Raw genomic sequence first — 14370 nt, forward strand, 5'->3', positions numbered from 1 at the left:
AGTGATATACATGCGTATTAATAATATTTATCACAGATTGTAATCATAAACAGAAAAAGACCAAGAGAGTTTTTTAACTGCTGCAAGTTGTCTGGGATGATGTTTTCCCCTGCCGACAGAGCGCCAAATAGCACAAATTTGCTCTTTTTCCACCCCCTCAATCACCGGCCGAGTCTGATGTTGCACTGTCGTGGGCGTGAAATGTTATTTTGATCGAGCAGGTGCGCGGCGGCGGCGTTTCATTTGCACGGGCGACGAGTCGGAAAGATTATTTTTCTCCACCTCGACAGGGGCTTAACGGTGACAGGCGTAGATACAGGTACAAATCATTTTCAAGTACTACCAGGACAAAATTGTTGTTGTTTTTTACTTGGGGGGGGGTGTATTTGAATCAACTTGGCAGGATATCTTTCATCAGAATTGCACACATCTGAGGACCATTTTCTTCGTAACATGAACTTTTCCAAGCGCACGCTACTGACAACCAGCGTTGCTTGTGGGACAATACGGAGAGAGGGGCGTGTCAAGACAATGCGGCTATCTGATTGGCTATTATTGTACGAGTGATTGGCAGGTCGGAAAGGTCCATTGAAAGCAATGTTGGTAGGTTGCTTAATACCACTGCAGTCCTGTATTTATATTAATTATAAATGGTAGTTACGTTTATGATTTTCTTTTGCTATAAATGCATTTTCTTTCATTCGTATTTTATATTTTCTCGCAAAGAAAAAAAGGATTACTTTATTTTTATTTTTATTTTATTTTTTTAACTTTATTTATTTATTATCTCTGATTGGTCAATTGTGACCACGCGGCAAGGTCGACTCGGGTGACATGTGACTTGAGATTTACGGAAATACTTCGCACTGTTCCGTGGCAGTCTTTTCACCGTAAATGACGTCACAAATAGTTTTTGGCTTATTTTGGAACGAATCGTTAACTGTTTATCATATTTCGCGGGGAGATTGTCTTATTTGTGGGTTTTAATTTGATATGATGAAGTGTGTCTCAACAAAAACGCTCCAGAGCGGGGCGATAGCAAAATTATGTTTTATTTTGAAGGAAGCTCACATACTTAGTCTTAGTGAATTTGTGCAAGATTTTGCACGCTGCCATCAAATTACTTATTTGTACTGCACCAAACCAAACAATGTTTTTTTTTTTATTTGCAAGTTAACCTTCGAGCTGCGATCTAGTTAAGCGATGTCAACGTGGCGCAGCTTGGGTGCAAATGTGCGGACGCTGCGGGTTCTGCTCACCTTCAGACGGGTCGCACCTGACCACGGACGGCCGCGTGGACACGGAGCGTCATGCCGGAGCCTGAGCGCCGGGACACCGCTCCGGAATGACTTCTTTAAAGGTGGGGGGCACCGCCGAAAGCTCCGAGGCGATCGTTGACACTAACTGGAGAAAAATAAAGCGGGTTTGGGGTTAACATAGGAACGTTAGTTGACTTAAACCTGCGCCGAATTTTACAGCACGTTCAAAACATTCAGCAGAACGACCGAAAATGAATGCTTAAGTTTTGTAATTGTAACTTAAAACAAGGTTTTGCTAAAATGTCGCCATTTCCCCCCGGAGATCTGGAGGCCCAGCTGGCCGCCTCGAGGAAGAAGGCGGCGGACGCCCTGCCGGGCAGCGACTGGTTCCCCTTGTACATCAACCCCGGCTTGCCTCCGGAGAGGACCGACATCGTGATTATCGGGGGCGGCGTGGTGGGCTGGTCCGTTGCCTACTGGCTCAAGAAGAAGGAGGGCATCCGCGGGGGGCTCCAAATCGTCGTGGTCGAGAAGGACATGACGGTCAGTAGCAGAAGCCCAACGACCGGTGACACTGCTGCAGACTGCACTTTGTTGTTCGAACTGGTGGATGCACGGTTTATTACACCAACTATACATTATTCATATTTACATTTAATTTTTTTAAAGAAAAACTACAACTGCAAACATATGATATCATTATAGTATAGTCTTAAAAATCCCAAATTACTAAAATAACGATGGTGCTCCACCAGACAGGTAACAACAACAGATGATAATTTGAGGATCAGGGGAAAAAAAAAAAAGAAATATTGACAAATAAATGGATTTCCCGGTATACAGATGTTTTTGAATGCTCCTCCCATAGCCCAAACGTAAAGTCAAGTGAAAATATTCCTGATGATTTGAAGGGGACTGTGCAAAAAAAAAAAGACAGTTTTACCTCTACCTTATTCTCAAGCACTATTTATTGTTTAATTGTTTTTTTAAAATTCAATTAAATGATAATCAGTTGTGAAATCTTTTTTATATAATTCAAAAAAAAAATTAAACCTTATTTTGAAATATGAAAGTAAAATGTGCTTTACACTTGATTGATAATTCATTTTTACATCAGGAATAAAACAAGTTATTTAACTAATTTGCACAATTCCTTTTTTAAAATTTATCATCATCATCATGATCATCAGTACTCGCGGGCGTCCACGGTGCTGTCCGCCGGTGGGATCCGCCAGCAGTTCTCCCTGCCGGAAAACATCAGCCTGTCCATGGCGTCCGCCGACTTCCTGAGGAACATCAACGTAGGTCCGCAATCGCAGTGGCCGATCGAGTGAGTCAATGAGTGAAGGACAAAGCGGGTTCCGTTCATCAGGACCACTTGGGGGTGCTGAACGAGGACGCGGTGGACCTGCAGTTCAACCAGGCGGGATATTTGTTCCTGGCCGGCGACAAGGCGGCGCACATCATGGAGGACAACTACCGCACCCAGCGGTTCGTTCTTGTGTTTGCCGTCCGCGCTAAAAGACGACCCAAAGTCACGCAAATGTTCATCCGCCTTTTTTTTTTTTTTTTTTGTGTTTCTGAAGGGCGGCCGGAGCCCAAGTTTCACTTCTGTCGCCGACGCAACTAAAAGAGAAATTTCCCTGGATGAACACCGAAGATGTAGCGCTTGCTTCCTACGGTGAGGATATTGCTTTTGGAATAGATTTAATCGTTTTTGACATAAAAATTACTTTTATCGGTATAACAGCAACGGCAGCACACTGAGTGGCTGCTTAGCACATCTGCCCCGCAGTTCTGAGGGGTTCAAATCCGGCGTTTGCGTGTTCTCCCGGTGTCCGCGTTGGTTTCCTCCGGGTATTCCGTTTTTCGACCAGTTCAGGGTGTTTGTATTTATCTGCGCAACTAAGAGCGCCTATCGGCGCCGATGTCCGTCCAGGTTTGGAAAATGAGGGCTGGTTCGACCCGTGGATGTTGCTGAACGCCTTTCGGAGGAAGGCCATGTCCATGGGCGTCATCCAGTGCTGCGGAGAAGTCACCGGTGGTTACGCGTTCGTCTGCCCGCCGCAATATTTCAACATCACGTTAATATGTCACGGAACGGCGTCGTGTCTCGTCGTCAGGTTTTAAATATTCGTCCAACGAGGTCGTGACGGAGGACGGCGAACCTTTGGAGCTGAGGAGGATCAAATCCGTGAAGGTAAATGGGAGCGGGAGACCTTGAACCCTTTCAACGCCGTTTTAACCGGAGGAAAACACACTTTAACCGGTTGAAGGACTTTTAAAAGTATCGTGTTGTCTGTACACGCACAGATATTTTCTCTTCATATTTTACTGCTCAAGTCGAAACAATAAAAGTAACGTGATTGAAAGTATTGCTCTGGTACCGAGGAGCTATGTTCAAGGGATATGTGGCGCTTCATTTAGACAAAAGTAAGGCTTTGGTGCACAGGTGTCAAACTCAAGGTCCGGGGGGCCAGATCCGGCCCGCCACGTGATTTTGTGTGGCCCGCGAAGGCAAGTCGTGTACGTCGACCTCCGTGATTTTTGTTCAAATTTCAAATTGTTACATCCAAAATCATAATGCGGAGGTATTGCAAGCGTTTTTATGTTAGCAAACATCAACAATAGTTGAAAAACCCGTCACCCTTGATTTCTGGTTCCAAAAGTAATTCATAAATTTCACGTGTCAATATGATGAGGCATTAAACGATTTCACAGTCATAACGGCCCTCTGAGGGAAACCGGAACTACAATGTGGCCCGCGACAAAAATGAGTTCAACACCCCTGCGTTAGTGTCTTCTAGCGGCATCTCGGTCTCAAGGAACTACGTGGAATTGAGTTGAGAAGCTTCAATTAGACAAAAGTAGTGCTTCAGTGACGGCGCGAAACTGTAAATTTGGACTTGCCTTTGCGCTGTAAGAACCTGGAAACAAAAGATTGCCGAGAAATGAGTACAAAAGCTCAACGGCAACGTCGAAATGGCTTCACTGTACCGTTGGGTTTTCTATCGGTGGGCTCAGGTGCAGATGCCCAGCAGTTTGGAGTACCAGCCCGTGGAGTGCGCCGTGGTGGTGAACGCGGCCGGGGCCTTCTCGGCAAAACTGGCCCACATGCTGGGAGCGGGACTCGGACCCGAGGACACCCTGGCCGGAATCCCGATCCCTGTCGAGCCGAGGAAAAGGTAAAAAGAAAATCATAATAATAATAATCAAGTTTCATACAGTTGTCAAGTAGTTTTTCTTCACCAGTGACATGGAATTGTCCTCGCTGGATCCTTCAGTTGTCATCCATGTCATGCAGTGTGATCGTGTTTCAGGTTCATCTACGTTTTCCACTGTCCCGACGGACCCGGTCTGGACACGCCCTTCCTTATCGACCACTCGGGCGTGTACTTCAGGAGGGAGGGCCTCGGAGGGAACTACATTGCGGGCAGGTCGCCGGACCAGGTTTGGATAAGACCGTTATCAGACCGTCTATCGTGACGTGAAAAAGTCTCAAGGACTGAAGCCCAAAAGTGCACAGGAAGTGGGCCATTTGGGTTTGAAGTCACCATGTCCCAAATTGTTGTGCCAGGGAGAGGAGCCAGATGCGGCCAATCTGGATGTGGACCACCAGTTTTTCCAGGACAAGATTTGGCCCGAGCTGGCGCACCGTGTTCCCGCATTTGAAAAACTGAAGGTAAGTTTAGCTCGACGCGGAACGCGTTCCGCTGACGCCGGAACGACCGCCGGGTGTGGTTTCGCGGCAGGTGACGAGCGCCTGGGCGGGCTATTACGACTACAACACGCTGGACCAGAACGGCATCGTGGGCGCGCACCCGCTGGTCAGCAACATGTACTTCGCCACGGGCTTCAGCGGCCACGGCCTGCAGCACTCACCCGCCGTGGGCCGCGCGACCGCCGAGCTCATCCTAGACGGCGGTTTCACCACGCTGGACCTGAGCCGGCTCGGCTTCCGCCGCATCGCCGACCACGAGCCCATGCTGGAGAGGATCATTCTGTAGACGCCGGAACCTTCTTTTCCTCCTCGCTGGGATTCGGGAAAGACGGCAAATCGGTTCGCTTCAGAAACTGAGAAATGTGACTCCAATCTGTTTTTTTTCTGTGATTTACTGACTGGGATCCAACTCAGTACTTCAGTTTTTATGTAGAACTGCGAGCAATATCATCAGAATGAATATCCAACATCCCAAAGTCAGACAATAACCGTTTTGGTAAAAACGAGTACAGTGTTCCCTCGCTACAATGTGGTTCACTTTACGCTGATTCGCTATTACACAGATTTGTATGTGTGTATTTTTTTTTTAATACGGTTTAGTGGGCTTTTAAAAAAAAAATTGCAGCATATGAATGCGCAATGTGTTCTGAATCCTGATTCAATTCGGGGAAACCCTGCATCGTGTTCTGGATCCCGTTTCTCTAAGGGACTGCAGACCATTGTCAACCACCCGAAGTACCGGACCACCACTGCGACTCTTTTTCATTTGATATGAAAACACTTAAGTGAAAGAAAATGGATGGAGGGGTGTGCATATATTTCTCAAATGTTTTGGGCTCAAAAAGGTTTTAATCTTTGGCTTCATTCTTCGAAGGTTTGAAATTGGTTTAAATGGGAAATGTGAGAAAATGTTAATGCCTGTCTGAGAAAAGTTTGTAAAGTGTGCTGTCAGACGTTTAACAGCCTTAAAAACCTAAAAAAAAATGGCATGGGGGGGACGTTGTAAACAAAAAAAATGTCCACTGTAAACAAAATAAAAAATATCTTGGAAAAATATATTATGAAGGGAAAAAAGAGAGAAAAACTTCTGCTACACGGGTTTCACGGGGCAATGTAACTTTTGTGTTAACCGAGGGAACACTGTTTCCAGATGAAGTAGCAATTGAAATACATTTCCCAAAAATCAATATTGCAGCCAAACACTTTGGTAATCCCTCTCGTGCAAAATGACAAAAACGGAGTTGGGCCACCGGAGTTCGCCTTGGCTCGATTCCAAATAGCAGCTCCTTTTGTTTTGTTGTTGTTGTCATGCTAATGTGGGGGGGGGGGCAGACTTGTCGAGGAGACTCAAAGGGGGCGTGTCCGTGGCGCAATTGAGGGGTTTCTTTTATGACGTCCTCCATGCAAAACCGCCAATTAAAGCCATTTGGGGGTCCCTTGTATGGGAAAAGGGGGTCGGGTGACCTTGAATTTATTAAAATATTTTAAAACGGATCCACCGTTTCTATGACATTACATTATTTTAAGTGATAATTATTGGCATGATTGATGATGCGGCAGGGGAAGGGCGGGAGGATGATGGTGGATGGGTAGGAGGGACACGCCCCCCCCCCCCCCCCCCTCCGCCACTGGGACTGTTGTGCGTCTACTGGGTCCAGTATACACGCTGCTGGCATGTGGCTGGGATTAGGACATTTCACTGTGGATTAAACTCTTTGCCCAGTGGCCATTTGTTGGATGAAACGCAGTCAGGCCGCCAGAACCAGCAGAAGAGTGACTCTGGACCCAGGTACTCGGAGCCGAACTTTTTCTGTACGCAAAAGTGTTTTTTTTTTTTTTTTCATCTTCCATATTTGCTAAATTTGATTTTAGCCACAGTACAGTACAGTACCGCATCAAGTACAATTTATAATTAGAGGGAACTCGCTCAATTGTTGTCATTTATAGACTGTATCACGTCTTTAATAATCGGTAATATATTAATCACATTTTCTTTTTTAAGATAATTCACCAATGAAATATACGTCAGGGTTTTGTTTGTGACGTTCTGATAAACGTAATTTTCATATAAAGCTGCTCCAAAACGTCATATTATTGCGTTCCAAACACGTTTAGCAACAATTGGTTGATCATAATTTCTTTTTGGGAAAGGGGAGCCCCCCCCCCGAAAAAAAAAACTGCGCGGTGCATTCAGGGAACCTCGCCGTTCTTAGAACTTCATAAAATTTGGGCGCTACGTTGCGTTTTTTTTTTAAACATTATCCGTGACGCGGATACATGAAAGTCAAACAAAGCCGCAAAGCCGTCGACACTTTCAAGTCGTCTTTCATATTTTTGCAATGAAAGTGACCCGCTTTCTGTGTATGACTCCCAGTCCAGGGCCTCCGTACTCGGATCAAGGAAGGTCGCATTCGAGGTAAACTTGTGTTTTCCCATTCTATTCTGAACTTCACTTGAGCAATGATAACTGTAAATTTCACAGAAATAATAACAAAGCTGTCGTTCACACCTTAAAAACACCCATTAAAAATTTCCCGCACGCGTCCCAAAACCATTCGGTCATGTTCTGAGCTACTTATCCTCACGAGGGTCGCGGGGGTGCCGGAGCCAATCCCAGCTATCTTGCGAACTCCACTCGGACGTCTGCAGAACAGCGAAGCCAACACTCCAGAACCAGTTGATCCACTGTGCCGCCAGGAAAAAATAAATATTTGTAACATTATCCAGGAGTTGAACATTAACACTGTGCTTAAATATTGGATATATTTTTTTAAAAAATTGGTTTCAATTGTGATTTGGGTGTGCATGTACCAGAGGTATCGGGCCAGTATCGTCGTCCTTCAAGGTACCAGGAACTTGTGACGGCTGCACGATATCGGCGACCGATACCTAATAAAACTAGACGTACCGTTTCGAATTTCCGTCATTTATACTTGCGAACTAAGACCGCCGCCGTCCTCAGTTGTTCCAGGATGTTCCAGGATGTTTCCGTGCAGCCGAAGGGCCACGCGGGTTCCAAAAGCCGCCTGGTGACCAAAGACGGGCGCTGCAACATCGAGTTCGGCAACGTGGAGTCGGGCAACCACCTGGCCTACCTGGTGGACGTGTGGACCACCTTCGTGGAGATCCGCTGGCGCTTCGTGCTGCTCCTGTTCGTGGTGTCCTTCACGGGGAGCTGGTTCATCTTCAGCCTGCTGTGGTACTGGATCGCCAGGAGCAACGGCGACATGTCGGCGCGCAACCGTACCGAGGCTCACGTCATGTGCATCGCCAACGTCAACAGCCTGACCACGGCCTTCCTCTACTCCCTGGAGACGCAGACCACCATCGGCTACGGCGGCCGAGCCCCGACCGGCCAGTGCGGCGGGACGGTGGCCATCCTCATCCTCCAGTCCATGGCGGGCGTCTTCATCAACAGCTTCATGTGCGGCGTCATCCTGGCCAAAATCTCCCTCCCCAAGCGGCGGGCCAAGACGGTGAGCTTCAGCGACACGGCCGTCATCTGCTTGCAGAACAGCAAACTCTGCCTCCTGATCCGCGTGGCCAACCTGCGCAAGACGCTCCTGATCGGGAGCCAGATCTACGGAAAGCTGATGAAGACCACCACCACCCCGGACGGCGAGACCTTGATCCTGGACCAGCTGGACATTCATTTCACGGTGGACTCGGGGAAGGATAACCTGTTCTTTGTTTGCCCGCTGACGCTCTACCACGTGATCAACCGGGCCAGCCCCTTCTACGAAATCTCCGCCGACACGCTGCCCCAGCAGGACTTCGAGCTGGTGGTCTTCCTGGACGGCACGGCCGAGTCCACCAGCTCCTCCTGCCAAGTGCGGACTTCCTACATTCCCCAGGAGATCCAGTGGGGGCGCAGCTTCCTTCCGATCATCTCGCGGACCAAGACGGGCAAGTACAGCGTGGACTTCTCCAACTTTTCCAAAAGCGTGCGGGTGGCCACGCCGCACTGCGCCCGTTGCTTCGAGGGCACCGTGGACCCCGGCCACCAGAACCGGCACGAGAAGAAAGACAACCAGAAGAACCAGAAGAAGATGGGGATCCGGAACTTGGCTTTCCAAGTCACTGACATTCACGACATCATGGACGTCACCAAGATGTGAACCGAGATGTTTCTCGTCCACTACGGTGCAACCGCCAAAAGGTCCAAAACCATCCGTCAGTAGACCAAATGTTCAGATTTAGAATCCGGGGTTTGAACGTGCCGCGACCGTTTTGTAGAAATATTTAAACATTCTCAAGTGTGACATAAACGTTCAGTGAAATTCATAACCAGAATCGACAATGTAGAAGTCGCGTGAGAGTTAACAGCGAAGTCTTTCCAGATTGGTCGTTATTTTGTTTTGTTCCGATTTGGAAATCGAGGCCAGAACTGAACGAAACTGGGAAAAGTTTAAAGTAGAGAAGCTACAAATATAAACGTCAACTACGATCAAGTCACACAAGACTTGCGGTGGCATAACCTAATTAAAAAATATATTTTTTTTTTAAATGAAAGTTGTCAATCTTAACTTTTGATATCGAGGGATGTAACATTTCATGCTCAACCTCCCGTTTTGTTTTCCTCAAAAGTTTTAAATTTTGGACATTTTCTATCATGCAAGACAACAGAATGACTTTTTTTTGTCAGTTCGAGGTCACGAAAGAGATTTCGTGTGACTTTGAAGGCGCAACCCCCCCCAAATAAATCTGCGGTGGACTTGGCGAGCGGCCCATTTTAGTGTCCCGACTGTACTCCGAAGGACGTTTCAAGTGCGTTGCAATGAAAAGGGGCATTAACAGTGAATGGCACAGCGGGTACCTCTTGAGAAGATTAACGTCTGAGTCTGATTTAATGAAAAACTACACTCTGTGGGGGTGGGGGGCTGGGGGGGGGTCTCTTTACTGCCACTACAATACTAACTCATACTGATAGAAACACTCGTATGCCTTCGTGATGTGCAAGAAGGTGCTAAATGTTAGCTTGTCCCACTGAATGGAACTCAGGGAAGTTTCCCAAGTCTTTATTGCCACAATGAAATGTATTTTTTTTTTAATGTGGAAACTGGTTCGAGCGTTGGCCTCACAGTTCTGAGGACCGGGGTTCAAATCCCGGTGCATGTCCTCACTGTGCCTGCGTGGGTTTTCTCCGGGCACTCCGGTTTCCTCCCACATCCCCAAAAGCACGCTTGCATTCATTTGAGATGCTAAATTGCCCATCGGTGTGATTGTGAGTGCGACTGTCTGTCTCACTGTGCCCAGCGATTGGCTGGCGACCAGTTCAGGGTGTACCCCGCTTCATGCACGTTAACAGCTGGGATAGGCTCCGGCACTCCCGCGATCCTTGTGAGGATAAGCGGCTAAGAATATGTATGGATGGATGAACTAACCAATTATTTCTTTAGGTAAATAAATACAGAGTACAAATACATTTAAGCAGTTTTAGTGGGGTAAAACTGCTAAATTAACACAGTAAATGGAGGACTAGGTGGCCCATACGTACTTTGCGTACTCATGATCACTAAATATGAAAATATAAAAACATTAAAGTCCGTACAGTAGTCGGAACATGTTGGAGTGGTGGCCGCTAGGGAGCAGCAGAGTGCTGTTATGACTTCACACGACTCGCCAGCTAACATAATAAACAAAATTCTTTCCTCCAGCTGCTGCCTCATATTGGCGCGTTATCCTACTTCTGCGGGCTGTGCAAATAAATGATATTTAATTGTCGTGCATTGTTTTTGAATGACAACTAGTGGGAAGTGTTGCAGCCCCCAAAAATTTAAAAGATAAAAAATAAAAAAACAGAATCAGTGGCGTATCAACCCGTCGTTTGCATTTGGAGTCCAAGTAACAAATGTGCTTTATTGACAACTCTTTGAGAGGCAGATGGAAAAATGAGGTCACCTGTAAACATGTTTTGTGTAAGGTCACTTGAATCGCGTGTTGATAGGAGAAAAGATTCCAACGATGAATTTTGGCGGGTTTTTTTTTTCTTTGTACATTTTGACTCCGGCATACACAATTTTCCCCAGCAGCCTTCATTTTAAAACTCCGCAAGTGTGTTTTGCACGTTCGCTGGCTGGTCGTAAAAGAGGGAAGCGAGTCATGGTAGACGTGTTATGAAAGATGGTTTCTCGCTACAATGACGGCAATACAGCGAAGAGAAAAATGGCATACTAAAAGGAATCTTGAGAAATATTTTAAAACTTTCACGCAAGAAATAGCTCAGCTTCCAAAGGCAGAGAAAAACCCCTCAGCCTCTATTTCAAGTATTATTGTATTTTTAAGTTTAAAAAAATACTCATTTTAAATAACACTACAATAGTATAATAATTACTTTGTATTTCTGCTCATTTACATTTTTACAAATATTTTATTAATACAAATAAAACCGTTTTTTTTTCAATAAAATGCTGATGCTAATTAAAGTGGGGATGTCACCAATGTTTTATTTTTACTACAGTAGTTATTATTATAATTAAAGACTTCAGCCTTTTAATATGTTAAATATATGTATATTTTCACAAATATTTAATATTATTACATTGTGCTGTATAACAACAATAACTCTCTCTTTTGTTATATTTTTACAAATATTTTTCAATTTTTTGGGTGTGCGCGTGCATATGTTTCAAATAAAAATGAACCACAGATGCTACCGCTAAGGGCTAACAATAGCGTGACCGTGACAGTGACCTGAACCAGATTCCCGCTTCCTTTTGTTTTTACTTCAGAGGCAGAGTAAATTTACCGAATTCAGATAAGTACCGAGTTTACGTAGCCATTTCCATTTATTTCCTGTAATTTAGCTTTACGCCAAAAAGCGCTTCCTCGTCTTATCAGTCAAGGACAACAATGACCGTCCTATGCTAGCTGCACCATTTTATTATTAGCGCTGTGGATTGGGATCCACATGATGCGGAGAGACAGCCCGCCTGCCATCTCAGCTCCCGACGTTCACTCGCAACGCGAGATTGATGTCGACTTGACACGCGACGTGCGCTCAAGTGGCCGTGCTAACGTCCTGCAGAGTCCAAACTCTTTTGAAAAGACTGCTGGGGAAGTGTTTGTCCTAAGATCCGGGTTCTAGTAGGCTCTTTGTTCGGAGTAGGAAGACAAACCAGCACAAAAGTAGTACAACTAAGATGGACCAGTAGAAAGACTTGTCTTGACATTTTTACCACTGCTGTATGACAAGGAGCACTAGTTAACTAGTAGAATGTCATAATAGAACTAGTTCTTACTACGTCAATTAGAGAACGCATTTGCCTCACGAGTAACATAGTTGTCCTATTAATATGCCAAACGTGTCCTACTAGTTTCAACAGTGTGCTGGTACGTAACCTTTTGCTGGATGTCAAGGATTGATTTTTTTTTTTAAATTATTTGTGTGATAACAGCTGCAAATAAGTATTTGAACACCGGAGAAAACCAATGTTAATATTTGGTACAATAGACTTTGTTTGCAATTACAGAAGTCAAATGTTTCCTGTAGTTGTTCACCAGGTTTGCACACACTGCAGGAGGGATTTTGGCCCACTCCTGCGCACAGGTCTTCTCTAGATCAGTCTGGTTTCTGGGCTGTCGCTGGGAAACACGAAGTTTCAGCTCCCTCCAAAGATTTTCTATTGGGTTTAGGTCTGCCAGAACCTTGATATGCTTCTTACGGAGCCACTCTTTGGTTTTCCTGGCTGTGTGCGTGGGGTCATTGTCATGTTGAAAGACCCAGCCATGACCCATCTTCAATGCTCTGACAGAGGGAAAGAGGTCGTTTCCCAAAATCCCCCAATACATGGCCGCAGTCATCCTCTCCTTAATACACTACAGTCGTCTTGTCCCATGTGGAGAAAAACACCCCCAAAGCATGATGCTACCACCCCCATTCTCCAAAGTAGGGACGGTGTTCTTGGGATGAAACTCATCATTCGTCTTCCTCCAAACACGGTTAGTGGAATTATGACCAAAAAGTTCAATTTTTGGTCTCATCTGACCACAAAGCTTTCTCCCGTGACTCCTCTCTTATCATCCAAATGGTCATTGGCAAACTCAAGACGGGCCTTGACATGTGCTGGTTCAAGCAGGGCAACCTTCCGTGCCATGCATGATTTCAAACCATGACGTCTTAGTGAATTACCAACCATGGTCCCAGCTCTTTTCAGGTCACTGACCATGTCCTGTCGTGTAGTCCTGGGCTGATTCCTCACCTTTCTAAGGATCACTGAGACCCCACGAGGTGATATCTCGCACGGGGCTCCGCTCCGATTTGAGATTGACCGTCATGTTTAGCTTCTTCCATTTTCTAATGATTGCGCCAACAGTGGACCTTTTTTTCACCAAGCTGCTTGGCAATTTCTCCGTAGCCCTTTCCAGGCGTGTGGAGTTGTACAATTTTGTCTCTGGTGTCTTGGGACAGCTCTTTGGTCTTGGTCACGTTACAAGTTTGAGTCTTACTGATTGTATGGGGCGGACGGGTGTCTTTATGCAGCTAACAACCCCACACGGGTGCATCTTGATTCATGATAATACATGGAGTGGAGGTGGACTTTTAAAGGCGGACTAACAGGTCTTTGAGGGTCAGAATTCTAGCTGATAGACAGGTGTTCAAATACTTATTTGCAGCTGTATCACACAAATAAATCGTTGCAAAATCATACATTGTGATTTCTGGATTTTTTCTTTTTAAATGATCTCTTGCAGTGGACATGCACCTACGATAAAAATTTCAGACCCATCCATGATTTATAAGTGGGAGAACTTGCAGTATACGTAGCAGGGTGTTCAAATACTTATTTGCTTCACTGTACTAGCGGGCATTTTGGTGCTACCGGTAGAGTCTAGGAGGCTACTAACGTATGACACATGCCTACTAGTAGGCCCGCATGGCATTACTAGTACAGTAATGCCAATTGTGCAATTGTGTAATGCAATTGTGGTCCAAAGTGGCACTAGTGCACTGAATCATCTTACTAGTGAGGACAAAGTGTACTAGTACATGAACCTTCAGCTGAATAGCAAGAATATGGATTAAATGCTCAAATGGCTTTTTAGAAGCATCAAGTATTAGAGGGGCAAAAAAAAAAAACTCATACTTATTTGTCACTTGAGATACTTCAACCAAACAAATGCATGTGTTGTAGCCGCACGTGATCTCAAATACTGCAGACAAAAATTGAGCTTTTCGTTTTCTGAGCGGACACGAAAGTGCATGTCCGGCCACCAGCGCTCGTCGGAGGCGTCGCCTTCATGTCGACTTGTTCTAGTACCTCTTGGAAACCCACAAAGATCAGGAAAAAGGCCCATTTCCTCAAATCGTGGCCACGCAACTACAGTAAACATGCAGTACGAGTACAAGTTAACAAGTTACAAGTACGAGACATTTCTCATCAAGGGTAC

The 14370-nt window shown here is 45.6% G+C and overlaps 2 protein-coding genes across 4 annotated transcripts; both read left to right on the forward strand.

The window, feature by feature from the left end:
• The first annotated feature begins 939 nt into the window (after nucleotides 1–939).
• foxred1 (FAD-dependent oxidoreductase domain containing 1) lies at nucleotides 940–5604 on the forward strand. Of its 2 annotated transcripts, XM_061803333.1 has the most exons (11): nucleotides 940–1360; nucleotides 1582–1802; nucleotides 2450–2560; nucleotides 2632–2750; nucleotides 2846–2940; nucleotides 3199–3300; nucleotides 3383–3459; nucleotides 4284–4444; nucleotides 4580–4709; nucleotides 4837–4941; nucleotides 5012–5604. In XM_061803333.1, the coding sequence occupies exons 1-11, from the start codon at nucleotides 1204–1206 to the stop codon at nucleotides 5264–5266; spliced, it is 1533 nt and encodes a 510-aa protein (XP_061659317.1). In that variant the 5' UTR covers nucleotides 940–1203; the 3' UTR covers nucleotides 5267–5604. The 2 variants fall into 2 exon arrangements, with proteins under 2 accessions (XP_061659317.1, XP_061659318.1); XM_061803334.1 differs by lacking the exons at nucleotides 940–1360; nucleotides 1582–1802 and having other exon boundaries at nucleotides 2452–2564.
• Nucleotides 5605–5755: 151 nt separating this feature from the next.
• Nucleotides 5756–13628, forward strand: LOC133491763 (ATP-sensitive inward rectifier potassium channel 1-like). Of its 2 annotated transcripts, XM_061803337.1 has the most exons (3): nucleotides 6621–6769; nucleotides 7327–7396; nucleotides 7943–13628. In XM_061803337.1, the coding sequence occupies exons 1-3, from the start codon at nucleotides 6718–6720 to the stop codon at nucleotides 9096–9098; spliced, it is 1278 nt and encodes a 425-aa protein (XP_061659321.1). In that variant the 5' UTR covers nucleotides 6621–6717; the 3' UTR covers nucleotides 9099–13628. The 2 variants fall into 2 exon arrangements, with proteins under 2 accessions (XP_061659320.1, XP_061659321.1); XM_061803336.1 differs by lacking the exon at nucleotides 7327–7396 and having other exon boundaries at nucleotides 5756–6769.
• Nucleotides 13629–14370: the final 742 nt, after the last annotated feature.

Source organism: Syngnathoides biaculeatus, chromosome 18 (genome assembly GCF_019802595.1).
Source record: "Syngnathoides biaculeatus isolate LvHL_M chromosome 18, ASM1980259v1, whole genome shotgun sequence".
NCBI lineage: Eukaryota > Metazoa > Chordata > Actinopteri > Syngnathiformes > Syngnathidae > Syngnathoides > Syngnathoides biaculeatus.